Source organism: Heterodontus francisci, chromosome 1 (assembly GCF_036365525.1).
Source record: "Heterodontus francisci isolate sHetFra1 chromosome 1, sHetFra1.hap1, whole genome shotgun sequence".
NCBI lineage: Eukaryota > Metazoa > Chordata > Chondrichthyes > Heterodontiformes > Heterodontidae > Heterodontus > Heterodontus francisci.
Genome location: NC_090371.1, coordinates 114,630,868 through 114,653,248, shown reverse-complemented (window position 1 = coordinate 114,653,248; position 22,381 = coordinate 114,630,868). Strand labels below are relative to the sequence as shown.

The window sequence follows — 22,381 nt, the reverse complement described above, 5'->3', positions numbered from 1 at the left end:
CGAGGTAAGTGGAGGATGCACAAGAGGCCAGAATTGGAGGAATGTAGATTTCTCGGAGGTTGTAGAGTTGAAGGAGGTATCAGAGATAGAGAGGGGCAATGCTGTGGAGCAATTTGAAACCAAGGATGAGAATTTTAAAACTGAAGTGCTGCTGGACCGAAAGCCAATGTTGGCTATCCAGCACAGAGATGATGGGAAAACAGGACTTGTTGCAAGTTAGGATACAGGCAGCAGGTGAGCTCAAATTTATGGAAGGTGGGAGATTGACCAGAAAAGCATTTGAATAGTCATGTCTGGAGGTAACAAAAGCATGGATGAGGGTTTTAGCAGAGAATGGGCTGAAGCAAAGGGGAGACAGGCGATGTACGGAGGTGGAATTAGGCGAACTTTGTGATAGTGAGGATATGGAATCAGATGCTCTGCTGAAAGTCTGATTCAGCCTGAGGCAGTTGCCATGGAGGGGGATGGAAACAGTGATGTGGGTTGAAGACAATGGCTTTGGTCTTCCCATTTTTAATTGGTGGAAAGTTTAGCTTATCTTAGCCTGATGACAGAGGCAGTGGCGGGGTCAACCATGTCAAAAGGTTGCAGACAGATCGAGAAGGGTGAGGAGAGAGAGTGCATCATGGTCACAGTCATAGAGGATTTCATTTGTGATTTTGATTACAGTTGTTTCAGTCCTCTGGCAGGAATGGATACCTGACTGGAGAGATTCACAGAGTTGCGGGAAAGTTGGACATGGATTTGGGAGGCAACAGCATGTTCCAAGAACTTTAGAGAGGGGAAGAAAGTTGGAGATGAGGGGTATGAACAGAGAGGGTAAGGGTTGCTTTTATGATGAGGGTGATGTTAATGGCAGATTTGAAAGGGAGTGGGACAGTACCTGAGGAGAGGGCATTGTTTGGGAATTTGAGGTCACAAATATCACAGCAGAGCGTTAGCATTGAACTTGTGATTTATTGGGCTGGATTTTGTAATCCCCCACGGGACCCACGATGCCATGCTGCTGTGATTATGCGGCATGTAGCCATTTTACATATTGATGGGGCATCCCCAATCACGTGACCTGATTTGTGAGTAGGTGCTGGTGCTATTTTTAAAAGGCTGCGAGCTCTGCAAACAAAATGCAGAGTTGCCCCCGTCACCTCCATGCATACACTGAATGCAGAGTTGACCCTTCCCAACACCCACCCCCCCCCCCCCCCGTGTATTCAATGAATGCAGAGTTGACACTTCCCCCCCCCCCGCCCCCAGGTATACACTGAATGCAGAATTGACCCATCCCCCCTGTGTATACACTGAATGCAGAGTTGACCCTTCCCCCCTTCTGTATACACTGAATGCAGAGTTGTCCCTTCCCCACTGTCTATACACTGAATGCAGAGTTGACCCTTCCCTCCCATATATACACTGAATGCAGAGTTGACCCTTCCCCCCCTCTGTATACACTGAATGCAGAGTTGACCCTTCCCCCCCCACGATGTATACACTGAATGCAAAGTTGACCCTTCCCCACTGTCTATACACTGAATGCAGAGTTGACCGTTCCCCCCCCATGTATACACTGAATGTAGAGTTAACCTTTCCCCCACCCCGTGTATACACTGAATGCAGAGTTGACCCTCCCCCCCATGTATACACTGAATGTAGAGTTGACCCTTCCCCACTGTCTATACACTGAATGCAGAGTTGACCCTTCCCCCCCATGTATACACTGAATGTAGAGTTAACCTTTCCCCCACCCCGTGTATACACTGAATGCAGAGTTGACCCTTCCCCCCGCCCCCCCCCCCCCCGGCCCCATGTATACACTGAATGCAGAGTTGACCCTTATCCACTGTCTATACACTGAATGCAGAGTTGACCCTTCCCCCCCCCATATATACACTGAATGCAGAATTGACCCTTCCCCCCCTCTGTATACACTGAATGCAGAGTTGACCCTTCCCCCCACCGATGTATACACTGAATGCAGAGTTGACCCTTCCCCACTGTCTATACACTGAATGCAGAGTTGACCCTTCCCCCCCCATGTATACACTGAATGTAGAGTTAACCTTTCCCCCACCCCGTGTATACACTGAATGCAGAGTTGACCCCGCCCCCCATGTATACACTGAATGCAGAGTTGACCCTTATCCACTGTCTATACACTGAATGCAGAGTTGACCCTTCCCCCCATGTATACACTGAATGTAGAGTTAACCTTTCCCCCACCCCGTGTATACACTGAATGCAGAGTTGACCCTCCCCCCACCCCACCCCCATGTATACACTGAATGTAGAGTTGACTCCTTCCCCCACCCTCCCACTTCCATCTATACTCAGAAATGCAGTCGTAACCCCACCCCTGCTCCATGGTGTCAGCTTCTTCTGGGCGGGAAAGCGAAGGCCCCTGAGTACTGCATGCCGTTCTGAAGCTCGGGAACGGATGGGAATATCGCGGCGGATCACATGGCAATGTATGCAGAGAGGTATTCTAACTCGGGTCCCGTCGCAGAGGAGGGGCCTCCACGGGGCTTCCCTGCCGCCGGAAAGATCGGGCCCGGCAATCCTGGCGTTGGGTTCGAGGCTGCCGATCCAATTCTCCTGCCACAACCCCCCACCACGAAACCCGATGTCAGGCTGAGAACAAAATCCAGCCCATACATTTAGCTTCAATAAATTAGACTGAACATTTGAACGCTAATCTCTAATCCACAATTATTTTTAAAAGTTTACGTTTTTAGGATTCCAGTAAGAGTCTTAAAGGACTGACTGGATTTATCTAAATCAGGGTTGTCCAACCTTTCCGGGCAGAGGGCCACATTATGATTTTTGCTCAGCCCAGGAAGCCGGTGAGCAAATTTCGAAAGGTAATGGCATTAAAAAATCATCTTACTAATAAAAACAACAACAAATGTGCATTTTTGTGAAGAAGCTTGAAATGAGAAGACTAACTTATTGACTTACTTTCTCGTCACTATATTGAAAATGATTTAGTCTCATACCTGGCATTGATTTTGCTTGCAAAAGTAATCAATCTCTGCCCGCATACTTGATATCGCAATGCAGAGTATTTTGGATAGATACCCATCTGTCACGAGTGATCTTAATCTCCATCTCTGTTTCTCTCTCTCCCTGTGATTCACACTCTCTGTGTTGTTTCCCCCTCTCTGTGTCGTCTTTGCTCTCTGTGTTCTCCCACTCCCGTTCCCTCTCTCTCTGTCTCCCCTCTCTCTGCCCCCCCCCTCTGTGTTTTCCCTCTCTCTCTCTCTCTGTTTTTCACCTCTCTCTCTCTCTCTCTGTTTCCCCTGCCACAACCCGCCCCCACCCCCCCCGCCCCCAACTCTCCCTCTTTTTGACAGTTGCACTGAGTGGGAGAGCTCAGCACCGCAGCTTTGTGCTCGGTCAGTATGTTGAAAAATATCGCGCTGAGATTCACAGCGCAGCTGGTGAAGCAAGAACACGCTTCCCAACATCAGACAGATTTGGGGTTTTCCGGCGGGTAGGCGGTGGCGTAGTGGTATTATCACTGGACAAGTAACCCAGAGACCCAGGGTATTTCTCTGGGGACATGGGTTCGAATCCCACCACAGCAGAAGGTGGAATTTGAATTCAATTAATCTGGAATTAAAAGCTAGTCTAATGATGGCCATGAAACCATTGTCGATTGTTGTAAAAACCCATCTGGTTCACTAATGTCCTTTAGGGAAGGAAATCTGCTGTCCTTACCTGGTCTGGCCTACATGTGACCCCAGACCCACAGCTATGTGGTTAACTCTTACATGCCCTCTGAAATGGCCTAGCAAGCCACCCAGTTGTACCTAACCGCTACGAAGTCAATAAAAAGGAATGAAACCGGACGGACCACCCGGCATCGACCTAGGCATCGGAAACAACAACGGCAAATCCAGCCCTGTCGACCCTGCAAAGTTCTCCTTACTAACCTCTGTGGGCTTGTGCCAAAGTTGGGAGAGCTGTCCTACAGACTAGTCAAGCAACAGCCTGACATAGTCATACTTACGGAATCATACCTTACAGACAATGTCCCAGACACTGCCATCACCATCCCCGGGTATGTCCTGTCCCACCGGCAGGACAGACCCAGCAGAGGTGGTGGGACAGTGGTATACAGTAGGGAGGGAGTTGCCCTGGGAGTCCTCAACATCGACTCCGGACCCCATGATGTCTCATGACATCAGGTCAAACATGGGCAAGGTAACCTCCTACTGATTACCACTTACTGCCCTTCCTCAGCTGATGTCTCAGTACTCCACCATGTTGAACACCACTTGGAGGAAGCACTGAGGGTGGCAAGGGCACAAAATGTACTCTGGGTGGGGGACTTCAATGTCCATCACCAAGAGTGGCTCGGTAGCACCACTACTGACCGATCTGGCCGAGTCCTAAAGGACATAGCTGCTAGACTGGGTCTGCGGCAGGTGGTGGGGGAACCAACACGAGGGAAAATCATACTTGACCTCGTCCTCACCAATCTGCCTGCTGCAGATGCTTCTTTCCATGACTGTATTGGTTGGGGTGACCACCGCACAGTCCTTCTGGAGACGAAGGCCCGCCTTCACATTGAGCAAACCGTCAGTCATGTTGTGTGGCACTATCACCATGCTAAATGAGATAGATTTCGAACAGATCTAGCAATGCAAAACTGGGCATCCATGAGGCGCTGTGGCCAATCAGCAGCAGCAGAATTGTACTCAACCACAATCTGTAACCTCATGGCCCGGCATATCCCCCACTCTACCATTACCATCAAGTCAGGAGACCAACCCTGGTTCAATGAAGAGTCCAGGAGGGCATGCCAGGAGCAGCACCAGGCATACCTCAAAATAAGGTGTCAACCTGTTGAAGCTACAACACAGGACTATCTGCGTGCCAAACTGCGTAAGCAGCATGCGATAGACAGAGCTAAGCAATCCCATAACCAACGGATCAGATCGAAGCTCTGCAGTCCTGCCACATCCAGCCGTGAATGGTGGTGGACAATTAAACAACTAACTGGAGGAGGTGGCTCTACAAATATCCCCATCCTCAATGATGGGGGAGCCCAGCACATCAGTACGAAAGATAAGGCTGAAGCATTTGCAACAATCTTCAGCCAGAAGTGCCGAGTTGATGATCTATCTCGGCCTCCTCCTGAAATCCCCAGCATCACAGATGCCAGACTTCAGCCAATTCGATTCACTCCGTGTGATATCAAGAAACGACTGAAGGCACTGAATACTGCAAAAGCTATGGGCCCTGACAATATTCCGGCAATAGTACTGAAGACCTGTGCTCCAGAACTTACCGTGCACCAGAACTTGCCGTGCACCTAGCCAAGCTGTTCCAGTACAGCTACAACACTGGCATCTACCCTGCAATGTGGAAAATTGCCCAGGTATGTCCTGTACACACAAAGCAGGACAAGTCCAACCCGGCCAATTACCGCCCCATCAGGCTACTCTCAATCATCAGCTAAGTGATGGAAGGTGTCATCAACAGTGCCATCAAGTGGCACTTGCTTAGCAATAACCTGCTCAGTGACGCTCAGTTTGGGTTCTGCCAGGGCCACTCAGCTCCTGACCTCATTACAGCCTTGGTTCAAACATGGACAAAAGAGCTGAACTCAAGAGGTGAGGTGAGAGTGACTGCCCTTGACATCAAGGCAGCATATGACCAAGAATGGCATCAAGGAGCCCTAGCAAAACTGAGGTCAATGGGAATCAGGGGGAAAACCCTCCACTGGCTGGAGTCATACCTAGAGCAAAGGAAGATGGTTGTGGTTATTGGAGGTCAATCATCTGAGCTCCAGGACATCACTGCAGGAGTTCCTCAGGGTAGTGTCCTGGGCCCAGCCATCTTCAGCTGCTTCATCAATGACATTCCTTCAATCATAAGGTCAGAAGTGGGGATGTTCGCTGATGATTACACAATGTTCAGCACCATTCGTGACTCTTCAGATACTGAAGCAGTCCATGTCGAAATGCAGCAAGACCTGGACAATATCCAGGCTTGGGCTGATAAGTGGCAAGTAATATTCGCGCCACACAAGTGCCAGGCAATGACCATCTCCAACAAGAGAGAATCTAACCATCTCCCCTTGACATTCAACAGCATTACCATTGCTGAATCCCCCACTATCAACATCCTAGGGGCTACCATTGACCAGAAATTGAACTGGAGTAGCCATATAAATACCATGGCTACAAGAGCAGGTCAGAGACTAGGAATCCTGTGGCGAGTAACTCACCTCCTGACTCCCCAAAGCCTGACCGCCATCTACAAGGCACAAGTCAGGAGTGTGATGGAATATTGTCCACTTGCCTGGATGGGTGCAGCTCCAACAACACTCAAGAAGCTCGACACCATCCAGGACAAAGCAGCCCACTTGATTGGCACCCCATCTACAAATATTCACTCCCTCCACCACCGACGCACAGTGGTAGCAGTGTGTACCATCTACAAGATGCACTGCAGCAATGCACCAAGGCTCCTTAGACCGCACCTTCCAATCCCGCGACCTCTACCAACTAGAAGGACAAGGGCAGCAAATACATGGGAACACCATCACCTGCAAGTTCCCGTCCAAGTCACACACCATCCTGACTTGGAACTATATCGCCGTTGTTGACCCACTGTCGCTGGGTCAAAATCCTGGAACTCTCTTCCTAACAGCACTGTGGGTATATCTACCCCAAATGGACTGCAGCGGTTCAAGAAGGCAGCTCACCACCACCTTCTCTGGCTAGCGTTACCCACATCCCATGAATGAATTTTTAAAAAGTCGGAAAACCCCGAATCTGTCAAATAAAAACAAGAAATGCTGGAAATACTCAGCAGATCTGGCAGCATCTGTGGAGAGAGAAGCAGAGTTAACATTTCAGGTCAGTGACCCTTCTTCAGAATCTGTCAAAGTTGAAAAGTGCATTCCTGCTTCAGCAGCTGAGCTGTGAAACTGATAGTGCGATGTTATTAAAAAGGCTGCTCTGCAAGAAGATGACAATGGGAAATTTCCCATCTCCAATCACGGAGCCCCAGCGAGGATGAGGAATGGCCTTGGGTACAATTTACACATACAGGCCGGTCCTGGCCTGTGGGCTGTATGTTAGACAACACTGATCTAAATGCAATTTTCCTTGTTGCAAAGCTATCTATTTAATAATATATCTTCAATTCAGGAGATACCTAATCATGAATCGTGATTGCCTCAACAAGAGGAGAATCTCATAGGTGAATTGAAGATTGAGAGGCAAATTTCAGTAGTTACACTCCTTAGCAAGAGAGCTAAAATCACAAAATATATCAATGTTCATCAATAAATCGTTCAACAAGTATAGTAGGGATATCACTTTGGCAGCAGTGTACTTGCTATAAGCAATGGGGGCTGTATCAATTCTAAGAGACAGGATAAACTGCCACTTAGAAAGGCACGGATTAATCAGGAATAGTCAGCATGGATTTATTCTGGGAAGGTCATGTCTTACTGACTTGATTGAGTTTTTTGAGGGAGCAACAAGGAAGATTGATGAGGGTAGTGCAGTGGATGTGGTCTACATGGATTTTAGTAAGGCATTTGACAAGGTCCCGCATGGCAAACTGGTAAGTAAAATGAAAGCCCATGGGAAACAGGGGAATGTGGCAGGTTGGATCCAGATTTGGCACAGTGACAGGAAACAAAGTGTAGTATTCGACGGATGTTTTTGCGAATGGAAGGTGGTTCCCAGCGGCATTCCACAGGGCTCAGTGTTTGGTCCCTTGCTGTTTGTGGTATATATTAATGATTTGGACTTAAATGTGGGAGAAATGATTGGGAAATTTACTGATGACACAAAAATTGGCCGTGTCGTTGATCATGAAGAGGATAGCTGTAGACGCCAGAATGATGTCAATGGTATGGATGAGTGGGTGGAAAAGTGGCAAATGGAATTCAATCCATGGAAGTGTGAGGTAATGCATTTGGGGAGAGCAAATAAAGCAATAAAATGCACAATAAACGGAAGGATATTGAGAGGGGTAGAAGAAATGAGAGACCTTGGAGTGCTGGATTTTGTAGTCCCGCTGCCGGGAACAGTAGCGGGCATGGAACATAGCTGCTGTCCCCCACGGGACCTGCGCTCCTGCGATTATGTGGTGAGCGGCCACTTTACATACTGACAGCAGCCACCTCCCCCAATCACGTAACGGGGGAGGCTTCGGTGACACTGTTCAGGGCACCATCTGTTGAAGGCCATTTTTAAAAGGCTACCAGCCCTGCAAACAGCCTGCGTGCAACATAACACAGAGTTCACCCCTTTCCCCCCCACTCTCATACCCATCAGAATGCAGAGTTCACCCCTTCCCCACTCCATACCCGTCAGACTACAGAGTTCACCCCTTCCCCACTCCATACCCATCAGACTACAGAGTTCACCCCTTCCCCACCTCGGTGGTGCCACCTTTCCCTGGACAGGAAAGTGAAGGCCTGTGAGTGCTGCATGTCGCCCTGAAGATCAGGAGCTGAAGGTAAGATCACTGCAGTTTGCATTTTAATTCATGCAAGTATGTCATTTACATGTGCTAACTCGGGTCCCATCACAGATCAGCGGAGGGGCTGCCACGGAGCTTCCCTGCCGCTGGGATGATCGGGCCCGACAATCCCAGTGTTGGGTTCAGCGGTGGCCGCTGCCACTCGAGTTCTCTGCCCCCACCACAGAACCCGACGTCGGGCTGGGAACAAAATCCAGCCCTCTATTTGTCAACTTGTCATGCTGTAATTACACTCTACCACGAATGGAGAAGCTCTTCATCCGATATTGCAAAGAAACTCCTAGGTCCAATCAACATTACTATTCTGTTTCTCAAATTGTCATAAGCATTTCTATTTGACTGTAAATAGAAAATCAAAGTACATAGAAATATGAGGACAAAAATGAACAAATTTAAAATGGGAAGTTCTCCCCTAATCTTCCCATTGTCACCTTTCCTCCGCTCTCTCTTCCTCTCCATCCCTTCCTCTGACTCTCCTCACCCCTCCCCTATCTTTGTGCAGTTATCTCCTTTATGTGAAATATTCCATTGATCTTGAATGCCTGTTAGCAACGGCATGGGATATTGACTAGAAATATATTAAAAACCTTATCTCTATGCAGTTGTTCTGAAAACTTTCCATGATAAGTTTCTACATCCAAATTTATAATGGAGACTGCCTTATTTGCTGTAGGAGACTTTTATCTCTTGGAGTTCATGTGTCTTCAGTGGATTCAAAGGCTTGTGAGAAAGAGATGGGAGCAGGCAGACAGGAGAGGTTGTGGCAAACCAGCCAGGGGAGATCTTCTCAGTCCAGGAGCATTCTGCTTTCTGCCCAAACTGTTCGTACAAATTCAAAAAACTCAGGTTGCCCAGCAGGTTAGTCATGTGACTAGCTGGTTTGACCATGTCCGTTTGTGTATTCGGCCATCTTAGGAGTCAACCTGGAATGCGAGCTTCCCCACCTTCAACATCTGGTGATCAAAAGTCCATTGTGGGTTGAATTTCTCAGGGAATGGCTGCTTTGTCCTTCCAGACACTGTCTGTTAATATGCAAATGTATTTTCCAGACACGGTTGATCTGTTTAACAAGTCCTTTCTTCACTCCAGTAACAGTTCAAAATCAATGTTCATGACAAAATTAATGTGCCTCATTCTTGCAAATGGGGGCCTAGCATGACAGTAGATTATTGAAGATTAGGCGAGTACAATTTAGCACAGTGGAGTATTGGACAAGCTGGAGTTTATGGAGGGTAGTTGGCCCCCAGCCTGTTTTTTTTCCATTTTCAATTATGTTCTTTTCCATTGTCACATGCGTTTTTAATCTATTTAACTAATTTGCCTTTAATTTCATGGTCCTTAATGTGCTTTGAAAGTCTTTTATATTCGGCTAAAGTTGCCAATCCTGTGCTCTTAACGGAGCCGCACTCAAAGGGGAATGCTGGTCAGAGATAGGGTCACAACACCATAGCAACAATTCTCTAACCCATGTCCCCTTCAAGGTCAGCTCCCTACTGTAAGCACAAGATCAGTGAATTACTGTACTGAATGTTTCCAAATCTTTCACATGTTAATTGTGGTCCAACCCCACCTGACAGCAAAAAGGATAATTAAGGTCCTCTCTGGAATGGTTCCCAGAGTGTCAGTTGTCACCAACTTGCTCTCTCTTTTTATGTTACTGCAACCTTAAGATGCAGTGCAAGTAGAATTAGATCATTTTATGAATTAGGGGCATAAAGTATAGAATATGAAAAAGTCATTTAATCTATTCCTTCCACAGATTAGTACAACTAGCAGAGACCTGCAAAACATTTGCAGTGAAATTGGTATCTTCGTTGCAACAGTACTTCTTTAAATTCCCATCCTTCCCATGCCATCCCTCTCATGTCATCCCTCTCATATCATACCCATCCCATTCCTTTTACCCCTCTCATTTAATCTCCATCCCATCCCCCATCCCACCCCTTCTTTCAATGTCATCCCCATCCCCTATTCCATACCGACCATGCATTCCCCCTTCCTATGTCGCCCATTCCCATGCTGTCCCATTCTCTTCCCCCCCCCCCCACCATGCAGTCTTGGAGGACTGGAGTGCATGACACACATGCTTTTGTCAATGGCTCATGGCAGTGGCAGGATGGGGGGGGGGTGGTGCGGCGTTGGTGGAATAAAAGAACAGCAGAAGGTAAGGAGAGCCCAACAACAAAGTTAAAGTTACCCTGGCTGGAAGGATTGGGGGTTTGCGGGGGGGAGGAAACAACATGGGAGGGACAGTTGGTGGGTGGCAGCTTGGGAGATTGGGGTGGGGGGGGAGCTGGTTGGTGGAGAAACATAAACCGTGGAAGGTAAAGGGAGCCTAACAATAAAGTTACCCGCTGAAGGGATTGGAGTGAGGGTGGGGTGACATCATAGGGGGAGGGCGGTGCGGTTTGTGGAAAGGCATGGAGTGGGGGAGTGCATGGAAGATGGGATGGCATGGGAGGGATGGCATGGGGGATGGGTTGGCCTGGGAAGAAGAGGTGGGATGGGGGATGGAATGGGGATGAAATGAGAGGAATAAAAGGAATGGGATGAATATGGCCATGAGAGGGATGGATGGGAAGGATGGAATGGCATGAGATAGGGATTTAAAGAAGTGTTGTTGAAATAAAGATACTAATTTCACCGTAAATGTTTTGTGGGTCTCTGCTAGTTTGACAATAAACTGAGGCTCTGTTTGCCTGCTCAAATAGTTGTCAAAGAGATTTCAAAGGTAATCCATTGGTAAGGTGCTATATCTACCTGAGTTTCTTTCCTTCGCTCTTTTAGCTACCTGTCTTTTTCATCACACGGAGCGTTGTCCATTCAGAATTTACATTGGGCATGCATCACCTCACGATTTTCTGCCCATTAATTTTAATGGATGGAAAATCGTGAGCATGCCCAATATTTCCCAATATGCAGTCTCAGCCAGCACAGTTGTGTTCTGCAAGTGTGCATTCAGAAAATTAACCTTTACAGCAGGTTCAACTTTTATAAACATCAGGGCCAAAATTCATGGCATGGGGAAAGCAGGTAGGCAGAAACTTGGAGCATAACACGTATCTGCTAGGTTTCCATCCTATTGCAACCTATAACTTGAATTCCTTTCAGAAGATATAATGTACTCATATGTTCCACTCCGTGTACATTTGGGCGAGAATTTGGGAATGTTTCCAGCCTATCTGGTAACTCCAATAAGCGCACGCTCCAATCGGCGCATCCTACTGAGCCTAGGGACTGAATTTTCAGAGCCCCCAGAAGACGGGAATGGAGGCGGGGGGACCCTGAAAATCCCACTCTCCCAGCAATTGAAGCCAATTAACACGGTTTAAAAGCTCATTAAAAGCTTGTCAGACGCTAACCTTTAATTTTTTTAAAGGGAAGGACAGTTTACCCACATCTTCAGAAACTGACCAGCTGAAGGCAGGCAGGTAAAGAGTGGGGAGCTAGTCATGGCTGCCCCAGGGCAACACCCCAGCCTCATAAAAGGGTCAGTGAGGCAAAGGGGGAACGAGCAATTGGTAAGGGGGTGCCCTTGGTGCTGCAAAGGTGGCGGGGGAGTGGGCACACAGCGCCAAGGGCTTTTAATGGGGTTGGCACCCCCTGGCATCGTGGGGACAGAGGAACAGGAGGCAAGGCTGCCAAGGACAATTGGGCAGCCACCTGCCCAGAAGGAAGGCTCCAGCTGGGAATGCAGGAACAAATGTCAGATTTTTGGCACAGTGGTGATGAAGGGCGACACCCTCCGCAGGAAAGGTAGAACCCCAGGCATCAGGAAGGCAGGGGAGAGGAAAGAAGGGCAGGAAGGCAACGGAGGCCAAACCCTCAACACAGGATCGGCCACTGAAAATGGAGCTACTTGGAGGTGGCTGAGAACCAGTGCCACCGACATCTGTGCCCTCGTCACTGAACACTTCAAACCTCGCAACACTGGTCGCCATGCCCTGCCAGTGGCTGTCAAAGTCACTGTGGCCTTGAACTTCTTCACTTCTGGCTCCTTTCAAGGACCTGCTGTGGACCTTAGTGGCATCTCGCAAAGAGCTACACACCACTGCATTTGCTGATCACTGGTGCCCTCTTTGCTAGAACTGGACAGCATATTCATTTAACGACAGACATGGCCTCACAGGGACAGAGGGCATTGGGTTTCGCCACCATCGCTGCAATCCCCCAGGAGCAAGGCATCATCGATTGCACCCAAGTGACCATTAAGGCACCCAGTGACCAGCCAGTGAGATCCATCAACAAGAAGGGCTTCCACTCCCCTCAATGTCGAATTGGTCAGCGACCACAACAAAAGCTTCCTCCGTGTCTACGCTTGGTCTCCTGACAGCTGCCATGACTCCTTCGTACTCCGCTAGTCCAGGATGCCTCAGATCTTCAGTCCAATCTCAAAGTGCATGGATGGATCCTAGGGGACAAGGGAAATCCCTGGAAGAGATGGCTACCGGCCCCCCTACAGGAGCCCCAGACAAAGGCACAGAGGCAATACCACCAATGCCAGATGCTCAGCAAGACAACCATTGAACAGGCCGTCGGGCTTCTGAAGATGCAATTCCGGTCCCTGGATTGGTCAGGTGGTGCCCTCTAACATCCTCCTGCAAGGATCTCAGTCATTGTGGTGGTCTACTGCACTCAACATAACCTGGCACTCCAGAGAGGTGTGGACCTTGAGGATGGGGAGGAGCAGGAGGTAAGAGAGGGGGAGGAATTGGAGGCAGAGGGAGATGATGCTGAACAGAGAGGTGCCCCTGCTGCACAACAAGGTGGCCTGCTCCTACCACCCTTCAGGAAGAGGACTTCCCTCCTCTCCCTCCTGGCCTCCAGCATTAATTCCAGGTTGGCATCGATGAAGCGAGGGTCTTCCCTGCCCCAAATTCCAGGCCTCCCCTGTGATATCCTGCTTCCCTCTGGTGCAGTGGAAGGCTTTGGCACAAACCACAGATTTCTCCCTCAGCACAACCAGTAGCCTCGGTGATGGCTACCATGCGGTGTCTAAATGAATCCCACACTTCACCTGACCACCTCCATTCCTGCCCTCACTGGCTGTAAGTGGACAGGAAACCCGTCTTCATATCAATGAAGGGCTTACCACTTCTGACCCAAAAACAGACGCGGCTCCTGTTTCCTCCCACCGTGGCGAAAATTTAGCCTTAGGTGTAGGTTCTGAAATGGGTTTTAAGAAAGTGGAAAGAGGACAAAAGCAAAATATTGCAGATGCTGGAAATCTGAAATAAAAACAGAAAATGCTGGGAATACCCAGCAGGTCTGGTAGCATCTGTAGAGAGAGAAACAAAATTAACCTTTCAGGCATGTGACCTCTCATCAGACCTGAAACGTTGGGAATTTTATACTCTCGCCTGCATCAGGTTTGGAGTCGGGGAGAGATATAATTGGGTGGGATGGGGGTGGGAAAGAACCTTCCCTCCGCTCAAATTAAGTCTGGGGTGGGAAGGCTTGTGAATGGCCATCCTGCCTCAGCACCGATTGTGGCCCTTAAGTGGGCTATTAATGCCCAATTAAGGGTCTCATCCTGCTGGAATTAGCCCAGCGGCGGGCAGGCCGGTCGCCACACAGGGAGCACGATAAGCAAACCAGTGCAGGTTGCTTGCCAGCTCTGGGGTAGGGGGGCCCCTCATTAAGAAGGCACAGTGCCTTAACAAGGGATCCGGCATAGGGAAGGGTGGGGGGGACCGCTGAGAGCTACCACCTGCCCTTGATGCTGACTCCTCTATATTCCTACACCTGCTCCCCAGTGCGACCCATTCCTGACCTAACCTACCTGTGGCCTGGGTCCAGCACCACTCCTAGGCCTCAGGTGGGTGCTCCACCAGCAGTAGCTACTGCCCCCGTGGTGGCGCTGCTCAGTGAAAGAGCAGCCAGCCTCTGATTGGCCAGCAGCTCTCAGCCAACTGGACTTCCGCTGCCTTGGTCTTTGACCCCGGGAAAGGACCGTTGCTGACCACTTAAGTGCCTAATTGACACATGAACCGGCAAGCCTTCCCCAGAAGGACTTCAGCCAGTGGTTGGGACCCCTGTCGCCTGGATAAAATTCTGGCTGTTATCTCTGTTTTTCTCCACAGATGCTGCCAGACCTGCTGAGTATTTCCAGTATTTTCTGTTTTTATCGCAGTGAGAGGAAATTCCCTAAGAATTGCCAAAGTTATTTGGGGAATACATTTTTTTAAAACTTTAACCTTCAGCCCAGTAAAGGTCTTTAGCTCCCTCCATTGGACTAGCAGGGTGCTACTTCAACTTTTCAGGATCTCATCAGGTTGGATGCCTCTGCAGTGCCTCTATGGTCGTTGGCTGTGGGTCCCAAAGTTTAAATGACCCTGTCCCCTTGATTTGAAACAGGATTGATATTCTGCAGAGTTAGTGACGAGTGGTCCTGCCCCATCAAAATTCTAGCGGTGGAGCAGGAACCCTGGAATTTTAGGGCCTTTGTTTATATTTTTGTTTGTTAGCATGATTATGGTATAAAAATCCATTCAACAAGGGTAACATTTTCATCCTTTTATTGGATATTTTATTGATGAAATTAAAAAATTCAATCAACGTGCATATTTTCTATTTATTTTTTCTCAAGGTTCCTACACAATGATCTTTCTGTCACCTTTGTCGTCTTGCTGGAAGTCCCTTCTTTTTCTTTGGTGACCATTCCAAAATCTTTCTCCCATAACACTCAATGCAGTCAACCAGAACTATCTGAGCACAGGTCACAGTCTACTACCACAAAGGGCAGAATGCTTTCAGAGACTGTTAGACAGTTTTCTTCATGTTTAGTTACTTGTTGCCCGACAGATGCTCTTCTTTGTTAGATGGCAATCTCTTTGTGAAACAAATAAAAGCAACATTTTTAAAAAGGATTCACATTAATTAAGTGATTACCTAAGGATATTTTACATCCTCTTATCAAAATCCAAGAGCATCTTATCTATAGTTGAATGTCATAGGGGTACCTCAATTTTATTTGCATTTGTAACTATTTAAAAGGTCAATTATGTTTGTTCTCTATCTTTATACACTTTAGGGAATGAAAGCAACAAGTTGTAAGGCAGAACACTATTCAACAAATGCACTTTATCATCTTCATTTTTAGTATAAACAGGAAACTTTTCCAAAAGGATTAAAAACCTTGATTGTAAGCATTTTCACTTAGAATACAAAATTGTCAGTATACTACTGAAAAACATTGCGAGATTCCAGATTGTACTCTCCGGAAGTATTCTGATGAATTGTGATATTTGAAACAGTCTGTTTCACATGCTGACTAACCTGCAGTTGATTTTTTTTTCTTATTCCAAAATAATCAAAAATGCCACTTTTCCCCCTTTTTAGGTCTGATTGCCTACACAGAATATTTGTTTCTTTTGTGCATACTAACAAGTGAGTCTGAAACTAGCATGTTTAATAATTTTAACTAAGGTGCTGTGCACATTTTAAAATTCTACATTTTACCATTTTGCCTATGGATATAAGTAAACAGCAGAGTAGCAATTTTCACAACTGCATGTTTCTAATCTTTGTTAAGGTGCAAACAATAAATTATGAATTGAAGAACAAAAATAAACCATTAGTAGCTTTCATTATTAATTTGTATCACCATTATTTCAGTAATTATCACCTTTTTGATACATTAAAAATTTCTGTGAAGTGTTAGCCTAATATCAAACTGTTGAAGTAACAACAGAAAATGCTAGAAGTACATAGCAGATTTGTCAACATCTGAAAAGACAAAAGAGGTTAAAGTTTTAAGTGGCGGCCTTTTTCAAAACTGAAAAAGAATTTATGAAAGTTTTTTTTTTATATATGAATCACCAAAACAAATCAAAGTGAATGGAAAAATCGGTGCAAGTCAGGAGTTGCTAATATATGCCACCCCAACTTTTCCAACCAAGCTCAGTGCAAACTTTCATAACCCATCTCCCCCTATGCACTTAGAAGCCCTTGAGTCTGAACTAAAGCAATTTCAGACCTTAACTATCTGCATTCCAGTTTGTTCCATTCCATTTTGAGATTGTGTTTTCTCTTAACTTTAGTTTTTGCCAGTTCTATATTTTCCTTTTTTATTTTCTGATGAGTGTTAACCTGTCTTTTTATTCCAGATGGTAACAGGTTGCTATGTATTTCAGTTAATTCATTTGGAACTGTTCTAAATTCTGTTATTGGATGAACTACTCACTAATTTTATTCTCAGCAGTGTATTCCCCATTGGTAGTAAGGAAAATTTGCTGCAAAACATTAAAGCGCCTTGGGATGTTTGCCCATATTAAAGGCACTATATAAATGGTGCGGCTTGTTTTTTTATATTTAGTTGGTAATATTTCTCAACGATTGAATATAATTTTAAGTGCTGGAAACTGAGCAGCATGTCTTCTAACAAAAAAAGACTCAATAACGATGAAATATCCTCAATGAAGCAGGAAATTAGTATAAACCAAAGGACATGAAGGAGAAAGCAGTATGGTCCATTTAAACAGCATATATCTAGAAAATACCAACATTCCTTTTACATACATTTATGCATAATATAACATTTGTACCTTCAAGCTTCTTTTTGGTAGATTTTAATGTCATAAACGTAAACACAAAAAATCTTGCTTTTACATTATTGGTTCATACCACAGTTTGCATTATAATTTCATACACTTTTAAGGAGGTTTACCTGTAATTTCTTATCCTAGTCTCTTATGAGTTGATAGTATTATATATGATTTCATCGATATCACTCTTGAGTGCCTTGGAACATTTTACTACATTAAATGTGCTATATAAATAAGCTTTTGTTATACCATAAATGCCTATTTAATATTTCGAACACTGTATCAATTAAAGCTTTGTCCCTTACATCACTTGTAGATTTATACAATTAAAAAAGGAATTGAAGCTCAGAAACGTGAAGTATACATTTTGCATATGTTTGTTGTTGTTCTTTTATAACTAATGTATTGGTATTTTGTATATATGTTGCAGAACCCCATGCAGGTTTTAAAATAGCTTTCAACATGTTTGATACTGATGGCAATGAAATGGTGGACAAGAAGGAGTTCTTAGTGGTATGTATTTTACACTGTCTATTTTGACCTCAATTTTAGTTTATTACACGAGTTAAGAATTTTTTTTTTAATTCTATGGATTTCAACTTTACAATGATGACCAGTTTTGATAATGATCAAGAATTCTTCATTAAAGGTCTTATATCATGTTAACGCTACTGGAAGTTAATTTTAAATAATCTGAGATTTATGCTAATTGTTTTCACATGTCATCCTTTTCCTCTCTTGCATGCATGGGCACGCATACACACTCCCTCTCTCGTTAAACTGAGTACTATTGTCAATGGCATTCATTCCATTTTTTACTTTTTATAAGGGCTGCCCTTTCCCATTCTTATAAAGGGTCTGTTTCCAAAATGTTAGTCTCATTTCATATGCTTATGGACCTGCTGCTATATTTTCAGCTTGCTGTTTTTTCTACTCTCTGCACACGCATTATTGATCAGTTAACTCAAATTTGTATCACTGAATAGAAGAAGGAAGGTGTACATGGAATAACTTTACTTTTGCAGCAATGGTCTTGGGTCATGGAGTTCCCTTCCTTTACCAACCCAAGATGATGTTTGCACATATCTTGAACAATACAGTCATGAAACCAACTTCTGAAGTGGACCTTATTTGTGATAGCACAGAAACATGCGTTCACGATTTGATTTGTGGTAACAGAGTCATAGAAATTGTAGGCCATTGGGCCTGTACCAATGCTGGATCTTCAACTGAAAGTACCTGCTCCAATCATTTCCCTATACCTTTTCATATTACTTTTCAAATATTTATCCAATTCCCTTTTAAATGGCATCATAATCTCTGCCTCAATTGCCACTTGTAATAACTGTAAAAAAAAATTATTCCAGCTTATCTCTTCTTGTGATTAAATTAAGTTCATGCCTGGTTCATTGGAAACAATCTTTCACCATTCACCCACTTCAAACTTTTCATAATTTTCAAAACCTCTGTTAGATTCCCCTTAATTTTTTCTTTCCAATAAAGACTCAATTTTGAAGTCTTTCTCTGAAACTCTATCCTCCTCCTTGGTGCAATAGTAATGAATAAGTACTGTACATTTTTCAGGCTCAAATACAATTTGAATAATGCAATGGTTGAAACTACATGCAGTTTTTCTCCTGTGAAATTTAGTTGGGGGTGAAACTGATCTATGCTAGCAGCGTGAAATGGGCTCGTAGTAAACTGACAGTCTACCTTTCACTGTACCCAATATTCTTTCCACTTAAGTTCACAGAATGGTAGTTCAAACTCTTTTTGGAGACGCGTTTCCTAGTCTCACTGTCATTTTTGCTTAGTTTGAAATTAAAAGTCTTGGCAATATTTTCCAAGTCAATGGAAAATAAAAGCTGGCGCGGTGAAAAAAATCGGCTGCCGATTCGCTATGAACCGGTTTTGCTCTGCTGGCATAGACCCGTTTCACCAACCCCCCCCCCACCCCCCCGCCCCCCCCACCCAATGTATTTTCAGAATTTTATTTTTTTCTCTACTATCCATAGACTGTTTGATAAAATGTTTAATAGAGATCAGATCAAGGACTGGATAATATTTAACCTCATTTAAAATAAACTAAAAATGCCCCTTACCCATGCCAATTCCATGGATCATTACTGACATAGTATGATTTACTAGATTTTAACTTTGTATATATCTGTTGCATGAATGAACCTTATGCATAACTGAAGAGGTGAGAATGTAAGTTTAAAATCTGCATTGGCTTCTAGTTGCTGACAAACATTCCCTGATAATTGAAGAAAGGTAATTTTTACATGTGCTCTTCAGTTTACAGCACAAAAATTTGTGATCTTTAATTGATGAAACTTATCCAGTTTCAAATGATTTTCTTGTACTTATATGTGCAATTTAAGGATTACCTTTTTATTCTTTCATTTCATTTTTGAAGTGGGTAAATATAGATTGATGTAGGTGGGGCCTGTTTCAGGTGCAGGGTTTTGTTCTATGAGGGGATCAAAAAAGGATGTGTCTACTTAAAGGCAGGTGTAAGCTCTAAAATACCAAAGTGATTTTGAACAGTTTCAGGCTGCAGCATTTAACATCTGCCCTTTATAAATAGTACTTAAATAGTGATTGCTCCATATTTGACCATGAAATATAATTTTTGTTCCATGGATGGCAAAACCACTTAACTGAGTCACAGAGTTCTATGTAAGTTAGGATGGTGTGTCTCAAGTGGGATAAACATGGTTTTAAATAATTTTCTACAGAAGGTTCAGTTTCTATTTACTTGTATGTAAGAATGTATGACACTAATAGCAATGAGTAGAATTGGAAACTGATATTTTCAAATGTATAGTTTTGCTTTATTGTTTTTCTAATACTAAAACTTGCATAAAGACTAAAAATTCCTAATTGCATATAATTTAATCATTTTGATATTACTGGACACTTCTGTAAATGTCGAAAAGGAAGGTAACACAGACAAGATGGCAGTCATGTCTTTGTGGAAAGGGTAAGTGGGGAAAGATTTAACCTAATTAGGAGCTAGGAGGGGAAAACCAACATCGAATCAAAAAGTGTGGGGAAAAAAGACCAGCAGGACATATGGACAGGGTGGGGACAGTTGGTCAAATAAATGTTCTGTACATAAGTGTAAGTAACAGAAGAAATAAAACAAGTGAGTTAGAAGCACAAATTCATCTTAAAGGGTATGGTGTGTAGCCATTACTGAGACCTGGGTACAAGCTGGGCATGATTCGGAGCTAAATATTCCAGGCTATATGATCTTTAGAATGGACAGGAAAATTGTGAAAGTAGGAGGAGGAGTAGTAACATTGATAATAAAAGTATAATGACAGCAATAGAAAGAAGAGATTTCAGTAAGGATGATCAGGCAGTTGAAAACATCATGGGTCGAATTAAAGAACAGTAAAGGATGCAAGACTACCCATCTCCTGAAAGCAGTGATGTAGTGCAGAATGTATAAATATGAAGATAAGGGAAAGCATGCAGCAAAAACAATGTAGCTAAGATGGGAAATATTGGCCTGGAATTTGTGGCAAGAATAACGGTGAGACTATCAGTGAAACATCACGATTATTAAGGAGTAAAGCACTTGCACAGTTAAACACGGAAATCAGGAAGTTGCAGTCTGAATTGCTCTGCTCCTCCAAAAGCTTTGTTATACCAGCACCTTACTGAGAGAGTCAGCATTCAAACACATCAAGGGCATGAAGTTGTGGTACTTGCCTACTAGTTTCCCATGTTTTAGAACCAACAAGGGAAGAGGCCATATCAGATTTTAGTGATTAGTAACAAATAGATATTAGTTATCAATCTGATGTAAGGAAGATTTTAGAAATAGTAACCATAATATGATTGAATTGAACATTAGGGATCAGAGGGAGAAGGCAAAGCCATAATCCAAGGTTTTAAATTGCAGGAAGTCAAGGTTCAAAGTGGTGAGAAATAAATTGACTGCAGTAAATTGGACTGAACTCTTAATATGTCAACCTACAGACAAACAGTGGGAAGTATTCAAAGAATTATATGGCATAAAACCAATAACTACCCCTAAAAGGTAAAGGCTCCACTTGTGTTCTTGATGAACTATGGCCAACAAATGAGATAAGAACCACTGTCAAGCTAAAACAAATGCAAGGAAAAGTGGAAATCCAGCAGACTAGTAGAGCTATAAAAAAGCAACGGGGATACAAAGAAAATAATAAGGTGCAAAAAGGGAAATCGAAAAATACTTGCAATTGATAACAAAGCAAAAGGCAAAAGATTTTATAACTATATAAAGAGAAAATAAGCTCTAAAAGGGAATGAGTTCATTAAAGGCAGATGCGGACAAAACTATAATGGACAATAAGGAACTGACAGACTTGTTGACTTGTTGGGTGGGATTTCAATTTCTGGATCAGGACCCTTATGTTGTGATGACTTCTGACGCCCAACCCTGCAATGACATGAAAACGTGTGCACCTCGCACTTTTTGTATGGGAATCACTTAATTGGCCGTGAGTCGCATTCACTGCCCAATCTGCAGGGGTGGACGCAGGAGGGAGGTGATACCAACACACAAGTGGGCCTAATTTAAAGGGTGAGCGGCAGCCATTGCAAGAATGAAGAAGATGAAGCCACGACCAGATCAGAGGGCAGCGAAGCCCCCCGGTCTCAGGGCAGCAAACAGCCCTCCCGATTTTCTGATAGTTTGCTGGAAGTCCTGCTGGAGGCAGTGAGTGCACAGAGGAACATTATTTTCCCTGCCAGTGATAACAAGAGGCCTCCAAGACTCATCAAGAAAGCATGGCTGGAGGTGGCACACGAGGAGCAGAGGAGTGGTGAGGAGGAACTGGGTGTACTGCCGGAATCACTTCAACGGCCTTATTAGATCTGGAAAGGTGAGAGGCAAGAGAGATCCAGATGGTGTGCATCCTAATCAGTAGTCACCAGAGTGCCAAGGAGAAGGACATCCTGAGAAATATCAACATTTGCAGAAAAACTATTTTAAACACCTGTGCCACCTTCGTGCTTATAATTCCTTCAGTTTGAGTTTCCTACCATTACGTCTTGGTGCTACCACGACATTAGTAGCTGAGGTGGAGTCTACTCATTGCGCTGCCACCGTGACGGGCAACCTCTGGAGGTTTGGGGCCTTGAGGGGTCCATCCTACTGGGAGTTTCCAGCACTGGTGCTTGAGCATACCCCTTGGACTCGCCTGCTGGAGATAAGGGGTCACTGTCGGGGGAGAAGATAAGATGCCACCTACTCTGGGGGTGTCCTGAGAGGAAGGCCCTAGGGTAGCTAGCAAGTGCTTTTCCTCCATCTGGGTGCACTATGGCACTTG

The 22,381-nt window shown here is 44.7% G+C and overlaps 1 protein-coding gene across 4 annotated transcripts in view; it reads left to right on the top strand.

Annotated features, from left to right (window-relative positions):
- The window catches only part of micu3a (mitochondrial calcium uptake family, member 3a), a 326,674-nt gene that overhangs the window by 128,963 nt on the left and 175,330 nt on the right, over positions 1 to 22,381 (top strand). For 3 of the 4 annotated variants that reach the window (XM_068034806.1, XM_068034814.1, XM_068034788.1), the window contains exons 5-6: positions 15,850 to 15,897; positions 17,485 to 17,567. In XM_068034806.1, the coding sequence (XP_067890907.1) occupies positions 15,850 to 15,897; positions 17,485 to 17,567 (131 nt within the window). The remainder of the gene's footprint in view (positions 1 to 15,849; positions 15,898 to 17,484; positions 17,568 to 22,381) is intronic. The other variant, XM_068034798.1, reaches the window with a different exon arrangement.